At 49.5% G+C, this 24,623-nt stretch overlaps 1 protein-coding gene across 1 annotated transcript in view; it reads right to left on the bottom strand.

Annotated features, from left to right (window-relative positions):
* Positions 1-9,635: 9,635 nt before the first annotated feature.
* LOC120393134 (butyrophilin subfamily 1 member A1-like) overlaps positions 9,636-24,623 on the bottom strand; it is a 41,348-nt gene continuing 26,360 nt past the window's right edge. The window contains exons 5-11 of the mRNA XM_039517736.1: positions 20,565-20,672; positions 18,655-18,687; positions 18,532-18,564; positions 17,564-17,584; positions 15,992-15,997; positions 15,877-15,903; positions 9,636-10,353 (exon numbers count right to left, since the gene is read on the bottom strand). Of these exons, the coding sequence (XP_039373670.1) occupies positions 9,794-10,353; positions 15,877-15,903; positions 15,992-15,997; positions 17,564-17,584; positions 18,532-18,564; positions 18,655-18,687; positions 20,565-20,672 (788 nt within the window). The 3' untranslated portion in view covers positions 9,636-9,793. The remainder of the gene's footprint in view (positions 10,354-15,876; positions 15,904-15,991; positions 15,998-17,563; positions 17,585-18,531; positions 18,565-18,654; positions 18,688-20,564; positions 20,673-24,623) is intronic.

Below are 24,623 nucleotides of genomic sequence, written 5' to 3'. Positions count from 1 at the left end.
CCAGCTGCTGTCTCCTCCAGCCCAACCCAGCTCCTCACAACGTGTTCTGTGTTGTAATTGAAATAAATATTTTAAAATGTAGAAAAACATCCACAAATATTTAATATATTTCAACTGGTATTCTACTGTTTAACAGTGCGATTAAAACTGTGATTAATCATGATTAATTTAAAATTGTTTTTGATCATTTAATTTTTTTAGTTAATCACATGAGTTAACTGTGATTAATCAACAGACCTAGTTCATAAATGACCACCTCAGTAGAGAGGAGTATGAGATCCAGCCTTCCCGATTGCTCTCACTGTTGATGCTAGAGCACCAAGCGTGGCTGTGCTCCGCCGACAGAAGGAGCATAGTGTGAACATGCACAAGTGATGTAATTATACTGATTTTTGATTGTCAGTATAACTTGCATCGACAAAATGCTGTACTGTAGACAAGGCCTAACACACCTCCCAAAGATCTTTCTAGCAGCTGGAAGAAAGTATAAAAGAGGGAGAGTGACATTATCACTTGCAGGGCCGGCTCTAGGTTTTTTGCCACCCCAAGCAAAAAAATTTTGGCAGCCCCCCACCCCAGCCCTGGGCTCTTGCTGCACCCCCCTGCTTCCCCAGCCCTGGGCTCTCCCCTCCCCCCCGACCATTGCCCCCTCCCACACCGCCCTGCTGCCCCAGCCCTGGGCTCCCCTCCTCCCCACCCGCACCCCCTGCCGCCCCAGCTCTGGGATCCACCCTTTCCACACACACACACCTCCTCCTGAACCAGCCCTGAGCTCCCCACCACTACCTGCACCCTCCTTCCACCACAGCCCTGGGCAGGTCATTCAGCAGGAATTTTGGATGTGCACAAAACACAGACAGGACTGGTTCCCATATGGTTACAGAGCTGCAGTAAAGTGGAACAATTTTCAGCTTGTGTGATTGGAGGATAACTGGATGCATATTATGACAGTCCTCAATAAAGGGGAAAAGTTGAGGTGCCTTTCTTATTCTTTTGTTCCACTCTTTCTTTCTATGGGGAATTTGCCAATGCAATATCACTGTCTTCCTTAAACAAACAAACAAACAAAAATGGCAATGGCTCTTGAAAATAGCATTTCCAGTCCTAATAGCCACTGGGAAGCATTTCTTGCTCAATTTTATCCTACTTTTTCTACAGCAAGTTACAGTGGATCAGTATATTTGATTTGGGAGAAATGAAGTAACAGCTGCCCAAACTGAGCTTGAGCACTCCTGAATTTTGAGGTGTTCAACTCTGGAAAGCAGGTGCTGGGGGAGGGGGGAGTGTGGCTTCGTGGGGGAGCACAGCAGCATGTATGCAACAGCGTGTCTGGAACTGCGCAGAGCCAGACACGCTGGTCTGAGTGGCACGGTACGGTGGCTGTGGGGTTGGAGAAGGGGTAGGAGGTTCTGGGGGGGCAGTCAAGGGACAGGGAACAGGGGGGTTGGATGGGTCGGGGGTTCGGGGGGGCAGTCAGGGGACAGGCAGCGGTTGGATAGGCATGAGAGTCCCAGGGGTCTGTCAGGGGACATGTAGGGGCAGGGCCGGCTCCAGGCACCAGCCTACCAAGCACTTGCTTGGGGCGGCACCTTGGGAGGGTGCGGCGATCAGGGTTTGTTTTTGTTGTTTTTGATTTGGCCAGGTGGTGCTGGGGTGGGCGGGGACTTGGGTGGACCGACGTGGCACTCGGGGGGCGGGGACTTGGGCGGTGCAACGCAGCGCTGGGGGGCGGGGACTTGGGCAGCCCCACACGACGTTCGGGGGGACAGGGACTTGGTTGGCGCGACGCGGCGTGGGGACTTGGGCGGCGTGACACGATGCGGCGCTGGGGGTGGGGACTTGGGCGTTGCGACGTGGTGCTCAGGGAGGGATCGTGCAGCGCTCACGGGGGCAGGGCGGCGCTCTTTTTTTTTGCTTGGGATGGCAAAAATGTTAGAGCTGGCCCTGGAGGTAACGGCACCTTTAATCCCCTCTGTGGTCTATTGAGAAGCCACCTACAGCAATGGGAGGGACAATAACTCCTCGTGGGGAAGCCCCTGCCCCAGCCGGTTTGGTTCTGGTGAACAGGGCAGGGATTTTGCAGGAGGCCTCCACACACCCTGCTTGGACGGTGGACGGTGTTTATACCTGTTGGTAAAAGTCTCCTTCTAACTCCTCCCAGCTGCGAGTGATACAGACTCAGCAGAAATTCTACCCACAGTTCAAAATCGAGGCAGACTGGGCAGGTGAGAGCCCTTAGAGATGGAGCGGGGTCGGGGGCCTGCAACAGCCAGGCCCCTGGGAGAGGAACAGGGAGGGGAAATTCAGTCTCATTCATTCATTTCACAACAATGGGCTGTGAAATTGTTGGAACTAGCTACAGGCAGAACAGCCAAAACCCCTGAGCCCCGGCACTCTAGGGCCTGTGCACAATTGATTCTGCTTCCCCCAGGATCTCTCTTTAGACTCTCTCCTGTTGCACTGTGTGTTCCCATGCGACTCACCGGGGCTCTGGCTTAGGGAGCCTGTCCCTGCAGAGACCTGTCACCAGCAGGGGCAGTTCCTCCTTGGGGGAGGATGGACTGAAGTCCCAGCAGGAATGTAACTGATGTGCAGTGCAGCTGACATATTCTGGGGGGCAGCACCGCCTCTGCCACTGGGGAATCCTGGAGGCTGCAATACACCAGGCTGCTACTACTGCCTGTACCTCACTCAGCCTGCAGGCAGCACAGGGAGGAGGCCCAGAACAGAGCACAGAGTGTGGGGCTGTTGCAGCTCATTGGCACTGTGAGGTCTCAGGGGGGTTGGTGATGCAGGACTCCCAGAGGCAACATGGCATAATGGGGTGCCCAGCACTGGCCCTGGGGGGATGGTTCACCAGTCCCACAGATCTCACTGTCATGACATTTCTCCTCAGACTCACTTTCTCCTTTGTTAATTTCTCCCCATCCCCTGCTCCTTTTGCCCCTAAATTCTTTATGTTCAAAAACAGAACCAGAAACAATAGGGCCCCCTAGATGGTGGCCACAGAAAATATTGACCCTGGGACCAGTTTTCCATCCACATCTCACACTGCCCATGAGACCTCCTGTTCTCAGACATTTCTCTGACCACAGTCCTGCATGTTTGGATGGGTCCCTCTCCAGCTAGGATGGGGGACTCTGGAAAGGCTGGAGGATGCAGCCACATTAGCACTGTCCTCCCCCTCCTCAGATGCAGTTGGTGGGGACAGAAATGAGGACACCCCAGGAGGGGGTTCATATAGGATTTCATGAAAGGCAAATGTCCTGCTTGGATTGGACTTAACTTTACAACCCCTGCAATGAAGTGGAACTGAGCGGGTGGCTCCCCGTTAAATCAAACACTTTGAATTTCTCCCCATGATAAGTACATCTGAAGTGTTTTTAAACATTAGCCAAGCTAATTGTTTAGCATGATCTGTATTTATTATTGCTGCACAATAAAGTCTCCAATCAGCTCTAACAAGTGCACATGTGAACTAATGGATGACATAGTGCAGCAATGACTTCTACTGCCCATTGTGCTGGCACAGCATCAGGGGCTGCAGGTTTGTATCATTTTTGGTCGTGCTCAGAAGGAGCCCTAGTCTCCCTCCCCTCCCCCCGCACCTGCCTTGTAAGCCAATCTATATATTTTTTAAATAATGTAAAAGTGGACTGGAAACAGTAGGCATTTAACAGTTTCCCTTTATTGCACAATATCACTATCATAAGATAAATATATTCAATTAAGATCAAGTTTATTAATACTCTTGAATACGGAAACTATCCAGCACTCTTGGATCAGTAACCCTCAAAAGCAAATATTTTCTAAAATTGAAACAAACTGTAGCCCCTTCTTTTGCAATGTTCATTAGGAGGCAGCAAACACTTTTCATCGTTGTTCAGTGGGGGATGTGGCTGCCCATTGCCCAGCCTGGGACAGGAGTGGTGACTGTTGGGGGGGGGGGGCGGGAAGGTGTCATGACACTCACCCAAGCCTCAGCTGCTCAGGTCCATGAAGCCTCCTCGCCTCCATGGTGTTCGGTGCCGGGGGGGAGGGGGAGATGGCTGCCATCACGTGTGCACCTCTGGCCCTGCTGCTGCCCCTCACTGTAGACTCACTGGGGGTGGGGTATGGGGCTGCCCCTTGCCAGGCATGGTGCAGGAGTGGTGATTGCAGGCGGGGGAGGCAAGGTATCATGAGTCTGACACTCACACAAGTCCCAGCTGCTCAGGTCCAGAGTCCAGGAAGCCCCCTCGGCATCAGAGTCATCTCCCGGTGGGTGCCGGGGGGGGGGAGGGGGCTGCCATCACGTGTGCTTTCCTCCTCCCTCCGCAGGCATAGCAGTCACCTCAACCTGCTGCTGGCGATGGTCCCTTTGTTGTAGCCAGCAGCAGCAGTGGACGGTGAGGGAGTGCATTGCAGAGCAACAGGGCAGCTGCTCGCTGCCCAGGGCGCAGGCAGGGACTTTCCAGGGGAGGCCTGTTTGGGGTGACAGGCAGGGCCGTAGGAGAGACCCAGCCCTGAACATTGGCGGAGCCAGGACCCCGGGGCCCTGAATATTGCTGGAGCATGGGCACCACTGGCCCTGCACAGCATATTTATACAAGCTTTCAGTTGCAGAAGTTGGGCCTCTATTTATTTATTTATTTCTGAAAAGCACCAAAAGTTAGATTCTGACTGTGTGGAGACATCAACTATAATAGAAACCACATTATAACATTTACTTTGCTTTACTGTATATGGGATTATAACAAGAATGTCATAGGAAAGATCTAAATGATAACTCTAGCCGGTGTTCTTGCACATAGGTTGTTAAACCCTGGGAATTGCTGAGAGCAGATTTAATCAGGCTCTACCCAGTACCACAGAAGCGATACCAGTATGTATTGACAGTTACAGACGATTTTTCTAAATAGGTAGAAGAATTTCCACTTAGAACTCTGACTGCACATGAGGTGGAGAAGAAGACATGTAAAATTATATATCAACATGGCTGTCCAGAGCAGATACAGGCAGACCTAGGTTCTGAATTGAATAATAAGATAACAGTTTACATGTGTAAAAGCAGCAAAGAGTCCTGTGGTACCTTATAGACTAACAGACGTATTGGAGCATGAGCTTTTGTGGGTGAATACCCACGTCGTCGGATGCATGTAGTGGAAATTTCCAGGGGCAGGTATAAATATGCAAGCAAGAGTGAGTTAGGCTAGAGATAACGAGGTTAGTTCAATCAGGGGGGATGAGGCCCTCTTCTAGCAGTTGAGGTGTGAACACCAAGGGAGGAGAAACTGCTTTTGTAGTTGGCTAGCCATTCACAGTCTTTGTTTAATCCTGAGCTGATGGTGTCAAATTTGCAGATGAACCTGAAGCTCAGCAGTTTCTCTTTGAAGTCTGGTCCTGAAGATTTTTTGGCTGCAGGATGGCTACCTTTAAATCTGCTATTGTGTGTCCAGGGAGACTGAAGTGTTCTCCTACAGGTTTTTGTATATTGCCATTTCTAATATCTGATTTGTGTCCATTTATTCTTTTACATGGCGACTGTCCAGTTTGGCCGATGTACATAGCAGAGGGGCATTGCTGGCATATGATGGTGTATATTACATTGGTGGACGTGCAGGTGAATGTTGTGGCTAATCTGGTTAGGTCCTGTGAGGGTGTCGCTGGTGTAGATAGGTGGGCAGAGTTGGCATTGAGGTTTGTTGCATGGATTGATTCCCGAGTTAGAGTTACTATGGTGCAGTGTGCAGATACTGGTGAGAATATGCTTCAAGTTGGCGGGTTGTCTGTGGGCGAGGACTGGCCTGCCACCCAAGGCCTGTAAAATGAGGGATCATTGTCCAGGATTAGTTGTAGATCACTGATGATGCGTTGGAGAGGTTTAAGCTGAGGACTGTAGGTGATGGCCAGTGGAGTTCTGTTGGTTTCTTTCTTGGCCTTGTCTTGCAGCAGGAGGCTTCTGGGTAAACGTCTGGCTCTGTTGATCTGTTTCTTTATTTCCTTGTGCGAGTATTGTAGTTTTGAGAATGCTTGGTGAAGATTTTGTAGGTGTTGGTCTGTCTGAGGGGTTGGAGCAGATGCAGTTGTACCTCAGTGCTTGGCTGTAGACAATGGATCGTGTGGTGTGCCTGGGATGGAAGCTGGAGGCATGAAGGTAGGCATAGCTGTCGGTGGGTTTTCCGTATAGGGTGGTGTTAATGTGACCGTCACTTATTTGCACCATGGTGTCTAGGAAGTGGACCTCCCATGTAGATTGGTTCAGGCAGAGGTTGATGGTTGGGGTGGAAGCCGTTGAAATCATGGTGGAATTTTTCCAGTCTCTCCTTCCCATGGGTCCAGATGATGAAGATGTCATCAATGTAGCGTAGGCAGAGAAGGGGCGTGAGTGGACGAGAGCTGAGGAAGCGTTGTTCCAGGTCAGCCAAAAAAATGTTGGCATATTGTGGGGCCAGGCGGGTGCCCATAGCGGTGCCACTGGTCTGGAGGTATATACTGTCATCAAATTTAAAGTAGTTGTGTGTGAGGATAAAGTCACAGAGCTCAGCAACCAGTTGTGCTGTGGCATCATCAGGGATACTGTTCCTGACAGCTTGTATTCCATCAGTGTGTGGGATGTTTGTGTAGAGAGCCGCTACATCCATGGTGGCTAGGATGGTGTTTTCTGGAAGGTCACCAATGCATTGTAGTTTTCTCAGGAAATCAGTGGTGTCACGGAGATAACTGGAGTGCTGGTGGCATAGGATCCGAGTAGAGAGTCCACATATCCAGACAGTCCTTCAGTGAGAGTGCCAATGCCCGAGATGATGGGACGTCCAGGATTTCCGGGTTTGTGGATCTTGGGTAGTAGATAGAATAACCCCGGTCAGGGCTCTAAGGATATGTTGATTTATTCCTGTGTTAGTGTAGGGAGTGTCCTGAGTAGATGGTGCAGTTTCTTAGTGTATTCCTCAGTGGGATCTGAGGGAAGTGGCCTGTAGAATTTGGTATTGGAGAGTTGTCTGGCGGCCTCCTGTTCATGATGACAACAGCACCTCCTTTATCAGCCTCTTTGATTATAATGTCAGGGTGGTTTCTGAGGCTGTGGATGGCATTGCGTTCTGCACAACTTAGGTAATGAGGCAAGCGATGTTGTTTTTCCACAATTTCTGCCTGTGCACGTCAGTGGAAGCATTCTATGTATAGGTCCAGACTGTCATTTCAACTCTTAGGAGGAGCCCATGTGGAGTTCTTCTTGTGTTGATGGTGGGAGGATATCTGTGTATCAGTGCGCTGTTCAGTGTTATCTTGAAAGTATTCTTTGTGTCCGAGACGGCTCAGATCACCGCAGAACAGTATCATGTTTGTGGGGGTGGCAGGGCAGAAAGAGAGTCCCCGAGATAGGCCAGACTCTTCTGCCAGGCTGTGTGTGTAGCTGGATAGATTGATGATATTGCTGGATAGGTTAGGGGTACCACTGTTGTGGCCCCATGTGGCAGGTAGGATTTTAGACAGCTTACAGTCCTTTTTCCTTTGTAGAGAGGTGAAGTGTGTAATGTAGATCTCCTGACTTATTTTAGTGAAGTCCATTTGTATAGAAGTCTGGTTATTTATGAAAGTCTCCAGGTTGGAGAGCTCTTTTTTGATGTTTTCCTGTTTGCTGTATAGGATGCTGATCAGGTGGTTCCTCAGTTTCTTTGATAGAATATGGCATAATCTCTCACTCAGGTCTGTGTAGTATGTAGATAGCAATGGATATTTCACCTTCAATCCATTTGGTATGATGTCCATCCGTTTGGATTTGGAAAGGAAGATATCTGTTTGTACTTGTGCAAGTTTCTTCATGAGGTTGATGGATTTCCACTCCATACGGCTAAATGCAGTGCCTTGCATGGTGTCAAGTATCAGAGGGGTAGCCGAGTCCATGTGGAATTCCTATCTGCCACACTCTTGCTTGCATATTTATACCTGCCTCTGGAAATTTCCACTACATGCATCCAACGAAACGGATATTCACCCACGAAAGCTCATGCTCCAATACATCTGTTACTCTATAAGGTGCCACAGGACTCTTTGCTGCTTTTACGTATCCAGACTAACATGGTTACCCCTCTGATAGTTTACACATGGTGTTATTTTCACTAAAGGGTCAATTACACATGCATGGGGGTGAGGGATAGCTCAGTGGTTTGAGCATTGGCCTGCTAAACCCAGGGTTGTGAGCTCAATCCTTGAGGGGGCCATTTAGGGATCAGGGCAAAAATCTGTCTGGGGATTAGTCCCCCTTTGAACAGGAGGTTGGATTAGATGACTTCCTGAGGTCCCTTCCAACCCTGATATTCTATGACAGGGGCTGTTAGCAGCTACAAACTGAGCCCTTTGGAAGGCAACACCCTGGTCACTGAGAACACCCAGGGCACTGGGTGCAGTTACAGTAGGAGGGACTGAGCAGTTTGGGTTTGGAAGGGCAGAGGGGATCACTTGCACCTGTAGGGAGCCTGATTAGCTCAGCCCTGAGAAGAATGCAGCAGTATAAAAGGTTGAACCAGGAAGGGGGCTCCTTTTAACTGCTGCTATGTTGTGATGCACCATAAAAAGTTATAAAGACACATTGTGGAGGTTCCCTGGCAGACTGCTTGCTGCTTAATTCACACAGAGATATCTGCCAGTCAGGGACTGTAGGAACTTATGGAGGAGCCCATTCATAGTTAGAAATTTAAATATGAACATTGCCTGCAATCTCTTCATGACACTTCATGCTGTCAATTGTGAGTGACAGCACATCTTTATGTCTTGCCAGATACTAAAAACCATGTTGTATATTAACCTATTTGCCAACATATTTCCCCAGTTAATAACACAATAAGATTGGATAACAAACCACAGTACTTACAGATAATTCGGTGAGAAATAGGGAAAGAAACACAGATATTTCTGAAAGAAATTTTAGGGGAAAATTATCCATTTTTAGATTTAAATTTCCCTGTGTTCGAATCTAGGAAAAACACATAGCTTCAGCAGCCCATGCCACCTAGACACCAGCAAACTGGATAAAAACCAGAAAAGAATCCATCAAAAGACAATTTTAGGGTATTCATTTTCAAATAATCAAGGTAAGTTTAGGGCACACTGCCACGGATGACATATTGTAAATACATTTTCAAAACTGAAGTATTACATTGAAAATGGTGATAAAGCATCACGTTTAAAACAAAAAAAGTAGTCCTAGGAATGCCATATATGTTTTGATGCTTGTTTCTGAAATACTGTTGAAATGTAAATTAAAATAGTCTTGTCTTTACACCTTGTTACAATAATATTTTCTAAATTAGAATTTGCGAGGAGGGATAGCTCTGTGGTTTGAGCATTGGCCTGTTAAATCCAAGGTTGTGAGTTCAATCCCTGAGAGGACCACTTAGGGATCTGGGGCAAAAAATCAGTACTTGGTCCTGATAGTGAAGGCAAGGGGCTGGACTCGATGACCTTTCAAGGTCCCTTCTAGTTCTAGGAGATAGGTATATCTCTTATTATTTAGAATAATCTTTTTTCTGTCATATTTTACATTGAGATTTCACACCGGTAAAAAATTCTGACAGGAGTGAATGACCCCATCCACCCCCATCTGCTACCCCTGGGGCAGGGGTCAGGGAAAGATGGGGGCTGGGGGTTGCCAGGTGTCTGTTTTTTGACTGGAACCTCCACTTGAAAAGGGAAACTGGCAGCGTCCGGTCAGCACAGAAAGTCCAGTTGCTGCAGTAACTGGCCCCCACAACGGGGGGAGGGGAGAGAAGAGCAGCAGGGCTGGGAGGGGCCAGTCTATACTGCGGGGTCACTGTCAGGGACCAAGATTCCCTCCGGCCTGAGCTGGGACCGGGCAGATTACCAGGGGAGCCGCGTTTTTACCCCAAGTGTTGTAACCAGGACAAAAATAAGGGCGGAGCCTCCCGGAGAAGGTGCCAGTGAAAGTGAAGAGATGGGACCTGTCAGTCACATTGTAAAACGAGACCTCGCCCGCCTCATAGTCCAGCAAAATCCCCACCCGGCTGGGCCTGACGCTCACGGGGTGGGGGGTTGAGGGGGAGGTGCAGGCCTTGTATTCTCCATGCCACAGCCGCATGGCCCAGTATCCATCCTCAGGTGAGAGTCTGACCCACCCCTTCCTGCTCACAGATTCCCTACAAACCCCCAGGTCCCACTCAGGCTTGTCTCCCACCTCCACCTCCCAGTAACGCCTCCCGCCCGCGAACCCCTCAGCGCCCAGGACCCAGGGACAAGTATCAAATCTCTCAGGGTTGTCGGGCAGATCCTGGCGTTTGATTTCGAGTCTCACACATTTCTGATCCTCAGACAGGACGAGGTAGGGACTTGCTGTGTCTGGATCCAGAGTCACGTCCACTGGGAAGAGAGTCACAGAGTCAGGGCCGGGGCAGGGGCTGGTCACTGGGATCAAAGGGAAATTAACCTGTGTCCCCGTTAATCACTGCAGGCAGGGGAGGGGAGGTTGTTGTCTGAGGTGAGTCAGGGCCCCTCTGCCTGTGAGGGGGAAAGGGCATGAGTAGCGGGTGAGGGGTGGGAAGGTGTCAGTGGGGGTGGGGGAGGGGAGGGGACAGGCTGTTGCTGGGAGAGGAAAGGGGAGAGGCAGGTGACAGGAGTAGGGGGGAGGGGCAGGCACAAGGGCAATGGGGGGCAAGAGGACAGGCACCAGGGGGCAGAAGGAGTGAAGGGAGGAGCAGGTTACTGGGGGCTTCAGGGGGTGAAGGGAGCGATGGGCACTAGGGCAGAAGGAGGGGATGGACCCCAGGGGGCAATAGTGGAGCAAGGAAAAGGGCAGTTATAAAGGAGGAGAGGGACTTCAGGGGTGGGTGCCAGGAAGACAGAGGTGGGACGAGGGAAGGGGTAGTCACCAGGAGGGATGAGCAGAGGGGTAGATGCAAGGAGAGGAGAGAAGAAAGGGGTGCGTACCAGAGGGTAGAGTGGGGGCAAGGGAGCAGGTGAGCACAAGGAGGGCAGAGAATGGGCTGTGGAGAAGGGGCAGAGAGGTGTGGAGATGTGGGCACCAGGGGGAAGAAGGAGGGGGAGGGACCAAGAGGTTTGGAGAGGGGCAGACACCAGGGGGCCCAAAGGGGGGCAAGGGAAGGGGTTTGCACCAGGCAGGCCGAGGGAGCAAGGGAAGGGGCAGGCACCATGGAGGCAGATGGGGGCGAGGGTAGAGATGGGTCTCAGGGGGGCAGAGGAGGAGTGAACAAAGGGGCTGGTACCAGGGGACTAGAGGGGGGTGAGGAGTGCAGGTTTCAGGGAGGCCGAGGGCAAGGGAGAACTAAAGGGAAGGTGGTGGTGGTGGAGAGCAAGAGAAGGGGCAGGCACGAGGGGTTGGGGGATGAGTGAAGTGGCTTGCGCCGAGGGGAGAGGTGCAGGCCAGGGCAGGAGAAGGAAGGGGCAGGATCTGGGGGCAGAGTGGGGGAGAGACAAATGCCGGGGGACAGTAGTGGGGTGTGGGGTGGGGAAGGCACCAAGGGCAAATGGGGAGGGGATGAGGGAAGGTGTGGTCGTCAGTGGGTGGGAGGGCAAGAGAAGGGGTGGGTGCCAGGGGTCAGAGGAGGGCAAGCATATGGGCAGGCACTAGGGGGACAGTGGTGTGGCATGGAACGGGGCAGGCATCAGGGAGAACAAGGAGCAAGAAGTGTTATTGAGGGTAGAAGGGGGGGGCAAGGGAAGAGGTGGTGCCAGAGATGCAAGGGGAGAGGTAGTTACCAGGGCACAGAAGGGGGAAAGGAAGGGGCAGATAAAAGGAGGGAAGGGGGGTGGGGTGGAGTGTGTGCCAGGAGGGGGTGTGTGAAAGGAGAGGTGGGCACGAGAAAGGCAGGGGATGGGGCAAGTCATGGGTAATGGGGACAAAGGGGCATGAGGAGAGTGGAGTCAGAAGGGCAGAGGTAGGAACGGGGGTGGGGCACCAGGGAGGAAGGGGGCAAGGGGAGTGTCAGGTGTTGGGAGGAAGAGGGAGTGAGGAAAGGGATTGGCACTAGGAGGGTGCAGGGGGTAAGGGAAATGGCAGGTGCCAGGAGGGCAGAGAAGGGCGAGGAGAGAGGCAGGGGCATGTGGGCAGAGGGAGGTGTTAGGAGATGGGATTGGGGAGGGGCAGGAGCCAGAACATCAGAGTGGGGCTAGAGGAGGGGTGGGCACAGGTGGATAAGGGAAGCGGTGGGTGCCATGGGGCAGAGAGGGTGAGGAGAGGGGCGTGTACCAGGCAGGGCTGAGGGGGGTGAGAAAGGCAGGAGCCAAGACAGCAGAGGAGAATGAGGGGTGTGGGGGTCATGAAGGGACAGAGGAGTTGAAGGCAGTGGCAGGCACCAGGGGGGCAGGGGGGGGTGAGGGGGGGGAGCCATGGCAGCAGATGGGGAAAGGGGAGAGGTTCATGCCAAGAGGTAGCGGGGGTGTGAAGTGATGGGAGGGCTCCAGGGTGCAGAGGATGTTTGGGGGAGAGGGCAGATGCCAGGATGGCAGAGGGAGAAGGGAGGGGTGAGTTCGAGGGAGGCACAGAGTGACCAGACAAGCGTGAAAAATCAGGATGGGAGTGGGGAGTAATAGGAGCGTATATAAGAAAAAGACCCCAAAATCGGGACTGTCCTTATAAAATTGGGACATCTGGTCACCCTAGGGATGCAAAGTGGGAGCAAGGCGCAGAGTTCCAGGGGGGCAGCAGGAGTTTGGGGCCGGGGGAAGGGACAGGATAGAGGCAGAGGTCAGGTGAGCACAGGGGTTGAGGGAAGGATAAGGGAGGGGCAGGTGCCAGGGGGATAGAGGGAGGTGAAGGGGGGCAGGAGGGAAGGTGAAGGAGGCAGGCCCCAGGGACTCTCTGTTGCCTTGGGGCCATGTGTGGCTGGTTTGTTGCTAAGAGCAGGTTGGCGCCATCCCCATACACACACTGGGTGACAGCTCTGTCCCACAGGGCACAGCTGGCACTCTCCATGCTAGAGCACGGCAGGGTGTCTGGGCTCACTGGAACGGGGAAGGGTAGAGGGGGGATAGGAGTTGAGGGCTGCTGAGGGGAGCAAGGGCCATTACCCCCTTGCTGCCCCCTCCATCTGGTAGTAGGTGCACCAGGTGACAATCCCAGTTCACACCCACGCAGCGTGTCTGCACTAGGGGTTTGAAGTTGGGCCTGGATACAGATGAGACACTGCTGTGCCAGGGGCTGTAACCCCTCCCTTCACTGGGGTTATGGATCAATAATTACAGGGTCACTGGACCAGGGGGGCTGGACTCTGGGGTTCCCAGATGGGGGCCGACCCACTCGGCAGCAGAGTTATTCTCACTCCCACACTCTGACCCAGTGCCCATGGCAGTGTTTAGACACAGGGGGGACGTCTTCAGCAGGAGAGATTGAGGGAGCCCCACACCAGACACCTAGAACCCAGCAGTTCCAGCCCTCACCTGAGGGGGTTGAGACCCACATTCTAATTCCTGCCCCCGAACGCGCTCCTGTTGACTCCGGAACTCCACCAACCCGAACGGCGGTAGTGGAGTCGACAAGGGGAGCCGGAGACATCGATCCCACACCGGGAGGACGGTAGGTAACTCGATCTAAGATACTTCGACTTCAGCTACGCTATTCACGTAGCTGAAGTTGCTTATCTTAGATCGATCCCCCCTGCTAGTGTAGACCAGCCCAAAGAGACCCTGGAAGAGACTAGCTGCAGATTTATGTGACATCTTTACCTGGTAGCCGTGGACTATTTTTCCAGGTGTATACAAATAGTGTACTTGAAAGACGTAACACGCCAGAGTGTTACAGAGCAACTAACGTGCACTTTTGGTCATTTCAGGGTTGCAGAAGAACTTGTGACAGAGCATGGACCACAATTCACTGACGTAGAATTAAATTTATCCAAACAAAATATGATCTTCCTTATATTATTAGCAGCCCATATTACTCACAAGGGGACCAGACTACCTGTGACAGGCTCCTGTAACACTGGTCTACAATTTTTGAGAAGTCGTCTGCTTCAGAGATAAAATTTGCTATTTATTATGTATTTTGATGTGCTGAATTCAAATATGACCATTAAAACAACTGATTGGCTACTGTTTCTAAGATATTTAAGTTTTTACATTTTATGTCTATGTATATTGTGTAGATGATAGAGTTTTAATCATAAATTGTAAACCTAGGTCTTTTCATGTGTTTATGGTTGCTTTACATGATAATATGTTACCTGTCCTGTTTATGTAACACTTTAAAAATCAGCAAAAGGGTTATCTAACTAAAATTTATTATGAAACAAAAGGCAAACAACTATTATGTACATAGTTTAGTCCTATTCAGTGTCTACTCGGCGCTTCTTGGCTTGTCTCTTGTATTCATTAAATGGAGCATCTCTTGTCACTGTCCAGCAATAGTCTGCAAGCATTGATGGGCTCCATTTGCCCTGATAGCGTTTCTCCATTGTTGCAATGTCTGGTGAAATCGCTCGCCGTGCTCATCGCTCACATCAAAATACATAATAAATAGCACATTTTATCTCTGAACCAGAAGACTTCTCAAAAATTGTAGACCAGTGCTATTTGTAAATATAAAAGCGTTCCTAGAGTGTCAGTGCACATCGCAGTTCCCAACTATATAAATAATTTAAATAATGCTGGGCCTGATCTTGGGACAAAAGCCTGTTAACCCTCAAAGAGATAACTAAAAATTCTTAAGTAATCAACACAGAATCTATAGATCAGGCTACATGTCCCCTCACATCCACTGCCATCCCCTTCACTGGCTCCACTCCTTGTCCCCACTCCCCAGGCTCTGCCCTGCCCACCCCTCACCTGACACCTCCTGCTGCACTCTGTCTACAGCCCCACTCACCCTCTTTCTCTCTTTGTTCCAGGCATAGTGGGAGCTGGTGGGAGAAGGGAACAAACTCCCTGCTGCTGAGCATCATCCAACCGCTTCCTCCTCCTTCCTTCCTCAGAACCCCCTGCTCTCACCTGGCTTCCCAGCACCAACTGCCCCCCAACCCCACTCCTGTGCTGCTTTAATTCACACTGACTCACCCAGGCACTGGGCACTAGCACAGTGCATATGTGCAAGGTCCATGTCCTATGGTAGCACATTGGACCCACGCTCTGTGACAGTCCCCTGGCATTACGGGGCTCTGCTCCCCAAGCCCTCCCCCATCACTGCCCCTCCACATCCAGTCCAGTGAACTGTCTATCAGAGTAGTGAACGGATGCTCTTGTGGGTAAAGTGCGGACCTAGGAACCAGCAGGACTAGGCACAGCTTTGCCACAGCAGAGGGTAGTCATGGCTTGTGGTCCCTGGGAGGGGACCTGAGGGGATGCATCTTCTCTTTCCCCTGGGAGTAACTTTAAGGGCTTTTCTACATGGGGAAAAGCCCTGAGTAGCTAGAGTCCTTGTCTCGTTTGTGTTAATCCACATTGGAAGACTATGAATGCAGAATATTCCACACTAGCTACACTGGGTTCTTCCCCACGCTGACAAGTCGTAAGTGTGGGGAGAGGAGGTTTAAATTACTTATTCCTCATCACAGCAACCCTCCTAGAGCCACCAGCAGCCCCTCTGCCCTCCATCCACTCTGCTATTGCATCCAGCAGGGTCAGGATTGGATAAGCTCATCAACAGGATGTTTCTGCCAAAAATGGTCAGCAGTGAAAGAAACAATTCATTGACTGGAGACTATATCACAGCAACAGAGAGCAGGAAAACAATTGTCTGTTTGCACCAGCTCCTCCCAACAGCAGGTACCCTAGCTGTTTGTGTGAATAACCAAACCCTCAGACTTTCACAGGGACAATGACATTTTGCCCAACCCCTTAGTCACTGTGAGAGCTGTAAGAGGACTGAGGAGGGACCAAACATCCCAGGGAAATGGAACTGAGAGTGACTGAAGCAGTATCAGCGTCAGTTACCTGCATAGCTTCGGGCTCTGGTGAGTCCTGAAATAATCAGACATGAGAATTTAGACTCAAAATACAGACTCAACAAGTCACACTCTGTGAAAAACAAACCAGAAACGGAGCTTACCCAGTTCTGCCAGAGGGTCCATGGGAACGAGAGGGGAGAAAAGGGAAAAAAGAACATAAATGAATCAATAGGAGCGATTCTCAATTACATAAGTGCCCAGTCCTACACCCAAATTACATTGGCTTCAGAGGGAATTTTGCCTGAGTAAGGACACCAGCATTAGGCTCCTAATCAGTAGTTAGGGCAGGAGTGGCCAACCTGCACCTGAGAAGGAGCCAGAATTTACCTATGTACATTGCCAAAGAGCCACAGTAATATATCAGCAGCTTCCCATCAGCTCCCCCTGCCTGTCAGCAGCCCGGCTGATCAGCGCCTCCCCCATCCTCCTCCATGCCTCCTGCGGCATGCAAGAGACTCTGCGGGGATGGGGAGAAGTGAGGGCATAGCAGGCTCAGGGAAGGGGGCAGGAAGGAGCAGAGGCCTTGGGGGAAGGGGTGGAGTGGGGGCAGAGCCAGGGGTTGAGCAGTGAGCACCCCCCAGCACATTGGAAAGTTGGCGCCTGTAGCTCCAGCCCCAGAGTTGGTGTCTATGCAAGGGGCCACATATTAACTTTTTAAAAGCCGCATGCGGCTTAAGAGCCGCAGGTTGGCCACCCCTGAGTTAGAGCTTCTGCTTTTTCACACCTGATCCTGCAAACCCTCCCCCCAGAAATCACTGGGACTGCACCTGTGAGGATCACTCATGTGAGTCAGGGGGGCAGAATGGAGCCCATAGTGATAAAGGGTTCGGGTCTCTCCCCTGCTCCAGTCACTGTGTGCAGGGATGGCGCAGACTGGCAGGAACCAGGCCCTGGATATCAGAGAATTCCCCTGGTGTAGAGAGAGCTCAGCTTGGGTAAAGCAGTGTACCTTGCTCCTTTGCTAACTCCCACCACCTCCATCCTGGTGTAGGAGGCTTGTCAGAGTGGGAGGGGTTGGGGGGAGGTGTGCTGGGGCAGAGCAGAGCACAGTCACCAATCTCAGGGACCACAGCCAGCTGGAGCAAATTAGAGCAGCCCCTGGAGCAGCCTGAGAATCACAGAGCCATAGCCTTTTCCCTCACTGCCCCCATCCCCTACCCCATGCAGATCCTGGCACAACAGAAAATCTGTGTTTCCAGCTCAAAGAACTCTTCCGTTATAAGTGTTTCCATAATGTGGATGATGCAGGTGTGACCCCAAGAGGTGCTGAGCACCTGCAACTCCCACTCGGGATCCCAATCCTGCTCCAAGCAAACCAATGGGCGTGGGAGCATGTCTGTGAAGAACTCACACGGCTGGGCCCTATTGGTATAAATAATTATTGTTCTTGTTACAGGGTCTCTGTGGTGTCAGGGAGTGAAGTTTGTTTGTTTGTGTTTAAGAGTATTTCCAAGGGTTAATGTTGTGAAAAATAAAACTGTTAATGTTCATATTTCAATACCACAATTTTTCCACCCATTATTCCTGGATACTATCTGGATTTTCCCCTGTCATGTACATTACCTATAACAGTAACACATTACTTTTTTACATTAACATTTCTTTGCACACATAGTTCTGAGTGTTCCTTTTCCGATTTAAAGCATAATCAAAACTAGTAAAAACACACATACCTTTCACTGCCTCGTATTCCGCTGGAAAGTAAAAGACATTGTGAGTTAACGTTGAGTCTCAAAACTTAATGCACAATAGTCAAGCTAACAGCGACATCTTCCTCACTGGTGATACAAATGTTTTGCAAGATTTGTCCATAAGACGCTAAGCAGAGCACAGCACAGGAGCCGGCTTCTTATGGAGGCAGGGACCCAACCTGTCTAGGGTTGCCAACTTTCTAATTGCACTAAACAAAACATTCCTTTCCTGAGGCCCCGCCCCTTCCACAAGGACCCATCCCCAGCTCGCTCCATCCCCCCTCACTCCATCGCTCGTTGTCCCCCATCCTCACTCAGTTTCACCTTGCTAGGGCAGGGAGTTGGGCTCCGGCTAGGGCTAGGGATAAGTTGTCTGGGATGTGGGAGAGAGCTCTGGGCTGGGGCATGGGTTCGGGAGCAGGCTCCAGGTGGGGCCAGAAATGAGGGATCCAGGGTTTGGGAGAGGGCTCTGGGCTGGGGCAGGGGATTGACGTGCAGGGAATGGAGGTGAGGGCTCCAGCTGGGGGTGCAGGTTCAGGGGTGGGGCCAGGTATGAGGGGTTTGGAGTGCAGGAGGGCTCCAGGCTACAGCAGGAGTTTGGGATGCAGGAGGGGTGTGCGTTCCAGCCGCGGCTATGGCTCTGGGGTGCCATTTCTGTAATTCCCATGGGGTTTATTAGGAAAAGTGGTCCCTTCCCCTTCAGAGCCCGTCTGTGTCAGCACAAGCAGCCCTGAACTCACTGCTTGGGCTCTGGTGCCGATATGGAGATGTTCTTCATTACTTATTAAAACAGGCTGTAACTCCACCTGCTAAAATTGATCTAAAAGTGTTAAATTGAGACTCCATTGCATTAAACATGGCTTTCAATTGACTTAAGTTGGCTTGAGAGAGCTAACTTGACTGACATGACATGAAATCTTCAACCCATCCCACTGGTCCCAGACACTGACCTTTCTGTCTCTTCATCTCAGATCGCAGAGCCTCTAGAGGGAGAAAAGGGAGAGACATGAGATTCCCCCTGTCATATTTATAACGGTAACCCCACAGCTAATGTAACTGTTCCAGACACTGACCTTTCTGTCTCTCCATCTCAGATCGAAGGATCTCTAGAGGGAGAAAAGGGAGAGACGTGAGATTTCACCCTGTCATGTTTGTGGGGGTAATGTTAATATCAGTTAATGTAACTGGCCCAGACAGCAGGGTCTCTATAGAGAACAGGGCGAGAGGTCATCAATTCATAGAGTCCAAGACCAGAAGGGACCATTGTGATCACCTAGTCTGACCCCTGTGTAACACAAGCCCGTGGGCTTCCCCATAATAATTCCTAGAGAGGATCTTTTAGAAAAAACATCCAATCTTCATTTAAAAGCTGCCAGCGCTGGAGAATCCACCACGACCCTTGGGAAACTGTTACAACAGTTAATTAATAATGGCGAGATTTCACCCTGTCATGTTTATGGGATAACTCTACTGTCAGATAATGTAATGGGCCCAGACATAGACCTTTCTTGCTCTCCATATCAGGTCACAGGGTATCTAGGGAGAAAAAAGGGCAAGAGGAGAGATTTCACTCTATTGTGTTTATGGCTCGGTTCCCGCTATTCATATAAGTTTTCTGTAATTATGAAAGCGAGGCAGACAGACTGACAGGACACACAGACAGATCTGTCTCATCATCCCTGCACTCAGCATCCCTGCTGCCTCGGCCCCACTGACCATCACCTCTAGCGGCTGCTCTAAGTGTCTCCCCCAGGAGCCCTGCTGCCTGGGCCCTGTCATGCTCCAATCTGTTCTGGCTGCTCCCCTCTGTGCCCATCCCTTGAACAGCCCCAGCTCCTGCCTGTGGGGATGGGGGAGGGAAGTGAGTGACAGGAATGGGGCACTGACCTGGGCTGGATAAGAGACGGGGTTTGGTTGGCTCCATCCTAGGCCAATTCCTGACCTTGTAGGTGGTATTTGCCCTTAGTCTAATGATAAGTGGTAACAGCTCCTCCTACGGTCTAGTTAGATGGGGGAGGGAGGGAGAATGGGGTGAAGGTGCCTTTCTTTAGCTGGATGCTCAGGTCAGCAGGATCTCAGGCTGAACAAGTCTTAGTGTAGCTAAGGTAACTGCTAACCTGTCTATTTTGACAGCCACTGCTTTGCCGTTCTGCAGCTCCTACTGAGCTGGATTGGAGGGAGAGGGCGGGTGCAAGCACCTACTGGGGTGCAGAATTGGCCCTAAGAAACACCCTTTTTTCCTCCTTTGCTTTCTGTTTTTCCTGCAAGCAGCCAAGTTACATTTGTCAGTGCTCCAAGCCCAGCTCACTGAGCCCCACATGGTGTTTCTGTCTGAGCCATGCTGATCTTCATGGAACAGTTCAGAATCACATTGGATTGAGATCCTTGAGTGGGATCTGAAGGAGTGAAACCACTTGACACTTCTCAGTTCAGACAAAGTCATAATTTATTCAGCTCCCCCTTCACGCTCAGCCCGGCTCCCACTGCCTGACACCTCCTCCAAATATTGAATTCCTGTATATCTAAGAGGGCTTGTCTACAGTACCGGCTGGATTAACAGGCAGTGATCGATCCAGCAGGGGTCGATTTATCGCATCAAATCGACCACCGAGCGCTCTCCTGTTGACTCTGGTACTCCACCAGGGCGAGAGGCACAGGCGGAGTCGATAGGGAAACATCAGCCATTGACTTACCACAGTGAAGACCCTCCCCTCCCCCCAGAGTAGACCCGGCCTTACGGTTTCCAACCCTCCAGGCCTGGCGTCTCCCAGAATCAGCATCCATCTCCTAGTGACTACTGAAAGCAATCCTGGAGAGTTTAATAGGCTATTTTAAGAAAATGACATTATGTCATATTGGGAAAAAAACCTACCAGAATAGCTTCATTCAGAGTTGGCAGCCCTAGTATCTCTCCTTTTGGTTTTGTTTTTCAGTCAGTCAATCAATTTCTCTCTCACCCAATTCCCCCCTCTTGTTACTTCACCTTTCGCTCTGTGTTGCCTCCAGAAGCAGTAACTGGCCAGGGGAAGGAGAACAGCCAGGATCACCCATAGAGCCACCATCCAGGGACTGACCTTCGGGAAAAACAGCTCTGCAAGAGAAAGTGCAATTGACTTGGGACCAAACATGTGCAGAATGAAGGCAGAACACTGTGCCAGTGGTGACACTGTAACTAGTTAAAAGACTCACAGGGAAATACAAAGGGAGATGTGGCTCCTCTGTGCTTTATTATTAAGCCAATGAAAGTCCAAGCTTTAGCCTGGTTATAGAACATGGTTAATTAATGGGAGGAGGCATGTCGGGAGTAGGGAAGGAATAGGGTGGAGCTCCGCTATGCTACAACTATCCTCCTGTAGCCAATGCTGAAATGTATCAGATATATTTAGGATATAGAGGTGAAATATAAATATTAGGCATGTTGATTAATCGCAGTTAACTCATGCAATTAACTAAAAAAAATTTATCGCAATTTTAATCGCACTGCTAAACAATAGAATATCATTGAAATTTATTAAATATTTTAGGATGTTTTTCTACATTTTCAATTACAACACAGAATACAAAGTGCACAGCTCATGTTGTTCATTTTAAGAACACTTTCACTGCAGATTTGACAAAACGCAAAGAAGATACCAATGTGAGATTTCTAAAGATAGCTACAGCACTTGACCCAACGTTTAAGAATCTGAAGTGCCTTTCAAAATCTGAGCAGGATGAGGCGTGGAGCAGGCTTTCAGATGTCTTAAGAGAGCAACATTCTGATGCAGAAACCACCGAACCTGAACCACCAAAAAAGAAAATCAACCTTCTGCTTGCGGCATCTGACTCAGATGATGAAAATGAACCTGTGTTGGGCAGTGCTGCTTTGGATCATTATTGAGCAGAACCCGTTAGCAGCATGGACGCATGTCCTCTGGAATGGTGGTTAAAGCATGAAGGGACATATGAATCTTTAGCGCATCTGGCACATAAATATTTTCTGATGCTGGCTACAACAATCTCATGCAAATGTCTGTTTTCTCTTTCAGATGACATTGTAAACGAGAAGTGGGCAGCATTATTTCCTGCAAATGTAAACAAAGTTGTGTGCCTGAGTAGACAAGAAATAGGACTGAGAGGACTTGTAGACTCTAAAATTTTACATTCTGAATTCAGTTTTTTTGTACATAATTCTACATTTGTAAGTTCAACTTTCATGATAAAGAGATTGCACTACTGTATTTGTATTAGGTGAATTGAAAAATACTATTTCTTTTGTTTTTACAGTGCAAATATTTGTAATAAAAATAAATATAAAGTGAGCACAGTACACTTTATATTCTGTGTTGTAACTGAAATAAAAATATTTGAAAATGTAGAATACATCCAACATATTTGAATAAACAGTATTCTATTATTGTTTAACAGCACAATTAATTGCACGATTAATCACGATTAATTTTTGTAACTGATTGACAGCCCTAATAAATATTAATCAGTGTTGTAATGCAAGCCTATTGGCCTCAGGCCTGTAAAATATCTGACTTAGCCAAATTAGGCCTCAGGACTTAGCGTACGTTATTATAAATACATTAATAATATACCGGCTGAGTTTGTGGCTCTGTTTGTGATATGCTGATGTTTTGAAAAGAAGTGCTGAGTTTCTATTATGATGTCTATGAGGGATCCATAGACACCACAAGACGACCCTTGGTAGCTGGGGTGAAAGACTTCTGCCTGTTACTATGTTGATACGGTGATGTAAATGTTAACGAGTATAAGGGGAACTAATGAGTTCACCTATGAGAAATGGAGCATCCCAACAGGAGTGAGGTCTGGAAGTTGGAATAAGGATTAAAAACTTCATAACTATGTTTGACCCACAGTGGGCATCAGCATAACACATTACAAAAGCTGTACCCCAGCCTGTGTGCTTTGGTGGGGGGAGATGCCAGGGTGATGGGCACTGGTGTGTGTGTGGGGGGGTAACGAAGGTTAGGAGGATGGTGAAGATGAAGAGCAGCACTTTGGGTGTTTCCGCAAGGCCTGGTATGAGTAGTGCAAACACTGTACATTCTATATTGGGCTCTCTCTACTTTGCCAGTCTGCAGCATGTGTATTGTTTGGCTGGCTAATCAAAGTAATTAGTATAGAGAGAGCACTATGTAGTCTCTGTTGTGCACCATCGGGTCCCCCTTCTATTGATAATCTCTCTACTGTAGTTGACATTGGAGGCTGAACTCTCTCAGATTAAATTAGATTAAACAATCACCTGGGGGTGGGTTGTTGGTTAAACTAACCCATAACTATAGATAAAGCTAAACCCCACTGACATAACTTCAAGCAGTCCCTAGGCTGCTCTAACTGATCCCCAGGCTGCAGCCAGTGTCAACTGGCCATCAGAATCAGAGAGCTGTGACCAGCTTCCTGACACCCCCGACTCACCTATGCTCAGTGGGGCTCAGCCACACGAGAGAATCTGGCCCAAAATATGTTAATGAAGGACTTTAATAAAAACAAAATATAAGCCTGGAAATTCAGAGTAAAAATTTCTCCAGATTCCTGTTGCCTGGGCTCTAGAGCTGAATAGAGGGTCCTTGCTACGTGATTAATGGTGTATTGAAAACTGTGTATAAATTACAAGTGTCACTTTAAATCCTGAGGTGATTCTTGGTGTTGCTTGCAGGCTAAGGGGCCCTTCAAGGAGTGTACAATCTGGAGCCTCTGCAGTTAATCTGCAAAGAATCAGCCTACACATAGGTGGGTTGAGTTCCGTCTCTGTGCCTTAGGAAGCAGCCTGCTTTGTCTCTGTATTTGGCAGTGGTGTGTTAGAGTTCTAGAGTGTTAGAAATAAAGCAGCATTACATTGCAACCTTTCAAGAGAGTATTTATGTTTTGTTTTCAACTCTCGGTGTGTATGCTCTGAATTAAAAAAAATTGTAATTACAAATGACAAAGGATGAATATAAACAAATAACACAAGTATGTAGGGACAAAATTAGAAAGACCAAGGCATAAAACAAGATTAAATTAGCTAGAAACATAAAGGGTAACAAGAAAACATTCTACAGATACATTAGAAGCAAGAGGAAGCCCAAGGACAGGGTAGGCCCATTACTCAATGAGGGGGCAAAACAATGCTCATCTATAGGAACAGTTAGTGCACTGCAGGCTGGGGTGTAAATCCACCTCACACTAGCCTGCTGTCCACTAACTATGCATGTGGACCCTGCTGGCATGCACTGAAAGTTTCTTGGTGCACGTTGCTCTGTTCCAGTTTCAAAGGAGGGTAGATCAAAGCGCACTACGGAATTATTAGTGCATGTAGCAGGGTCTACACAGACAGAGAGTGGCCAGCAGGCCAGCGTGAGATAGATTTACATGCCAGCTCCCCGTGAACTAACTGTTCCTGTAGACAAGCCCTGATTCTGCTCACACACTTTCCTACAGAGCCCTCTAGCCTGAAAACAGGACCTGGAACCCCCCTCTCTTAAAGCAATAGCTTGCAATTCCAATACAGTCCTCTCTATACCACACAAACAAAGGAGAATTCCCTCCCCCAACCCCAATGAGAAGAATGATGATTGCTGGGTACTGAGTTGTTATGAAAATCTGGCCAATGACATCTCAGCCTGCAAGGTGTTAAACACCCTCAGCTCCTACTTGAGTCAAAGGGCACGTCTATGCTGTAATTAGCACCCGCTACTGGCCCCTGCCAACTGACTCAGGCTCATGGGGCTCGGGCTAAGGGGCTATTTAACTGCAATGTAGATATTTGGGCTCAGGCTGAACCCCGAGCTCTGGGACCCTCCCACCTCACAGGGATCTGAAGCCTGGACTCCACCCCAGCCCGAATGTCTACACTGGAATTTAACAGCCTCTTAGCCTGAGCCAGCTGGCACAGGCCACCCGCGGGTGTCTAACTGCAGTGTAGATACATCCAAAGAGAACTGAGTTTGCTCAGGACTTTACAAGACGTGCTCAGCACCTTGAAGGTTCAGGCCAATGAACAGGAGACACAATGATAAATACTCTCCATCCACGTTTGCAGCATCTCAGTCTA

This window comes from Mauremys reevesii, unplaced genomic scaffold (genome assembly GCF_016161935.1).
Source record: "Mauremys reevesii isolate NIE-2019 unplaced genomic scaffold, ASM1616193v1 Contig15, whole genome shotgun sequence".
Classification (NCBI taxonomy): domain Eukaryota; kingdom Metazoa; phylum Chordata; order Testudines; family Geoemydidae; genus Mauremys; species Mauremys reevesii.
This window is presented reverse-complemented; position numbering and strand designations above follow the sequence as displayed.